Genomic DNA, 905 nt, shown 5'->3' with positions numbered 1-905 from the left:
CGCAGCCGGGGCGGCCGGGGCCGCGCTCCGCGGGCGTGAAGCGCCGCACGTCCTTCTACCTGCCCAAGGGCACCGTCAAGCACCTGCACATCCTCTCGCACACCCGCGCCAGCGAGGTCATCGACGCCCTCCTCCGCAAGTTCACTGTCATTGACAACCCCCGCAAGTTTGCCCTCTTCGAGAGGTCTGAGAAGGATGAGCAAGGTAGCACCCGGGGCGGCCTGTCCCCATGGTGGTGCCCGTGTCCCTGTGGTGACAGTTTCCGCTGGGTGGCGGTGGCCCTATGGTGGTGATATCCCTATGGTGGTGATATCCCTATGGTGGTGATGTCCCTAGGGTGGCAGCATCCCCCTTGGAGTGGTGTTCCCCTGGCAGTGATGTCCTTCCTGGCAGCAGCATCCCTGTGGCAGCAGTGTCTCCATAGTGGCAACGTCCCTGTTGCAGTTGTATCTTTCTTGTTGGCAGTGTCCCTCGTGGCAGCAGTGTCCCCCCTAGTGATGTCCCTGTAGTGGCAGCATCCCTGTTGCTGTGGTTTCCCCCTTGGGTAGCAGTGTCCCTTGTCACCATGGGTATGTCCTGGCAGCAGTGGTCCCCAGTGGCACCGATCTCCCCCATGGTGGTGTCCCAATATTGGCAGCATCCCCGTGGCAGTAGCATCCCCACAGTGGCATGATCCCTGTAGTAGTGGTATCCCCCACAGTCACATGATCCCTGTAGTAGTGGTATCCCCCTTTGGTGGCAGTGTCCCTTGTCATCATAGATCCTTCATGGCAGCAGTGTCTCCCATGGCAGTGGTGTCCCCTGTGGCGGTGATATCTCCACAGTGGCAGCATCCTCATGGTAGCAGCATCCCTGTAGCAGCAGTGTCCCCATAGGGGCAGTATCCCCACAGGGATGATGTCCCC

The 905-nt window shown here is 60.4% G+C and overlaps 1 protein-coding gene across 1 annotated transcript in view; it reads left to right on the top strand.

Moving 5' to 3' along the window:
• Positions 1-905, top strand: part of LOC104398493 (ras association domain-containing protein 1-like) — a 7,867-nt gene that overhangs the window by 3,621 nt on the left and 3,341 nt on the right. Inside the window, exon 3 of the mRNA XM_010008611.1 lies at positions 6-226. Within this exon, the coding sequence (XP_010006913.1) occupies positions 6-226 (221 nt within the window). The remainder of the gene's footprint in view (positions 1-5; positions 227-905) is intronic.

This window comes from Chaetura pelagica, unplaced genomic scaffold (genome assembly GCF_000747805.2).
Source record: "Chaetura pelagica isolate M959 unplaced genomic scaffold, ChaPel_1.0 scaffold652, whole genome shotgun sequence".
In the NCBI taxonomy this organism is placed as follows: Eukaryota; Metazoa; Chordata; class Aves; order Apodiformes; family Apodidae; genus Chaetura; species Chaetura pelagica.
This window is presented reverse-complemented; position numbering and strand designations above follow the sequence as displayed.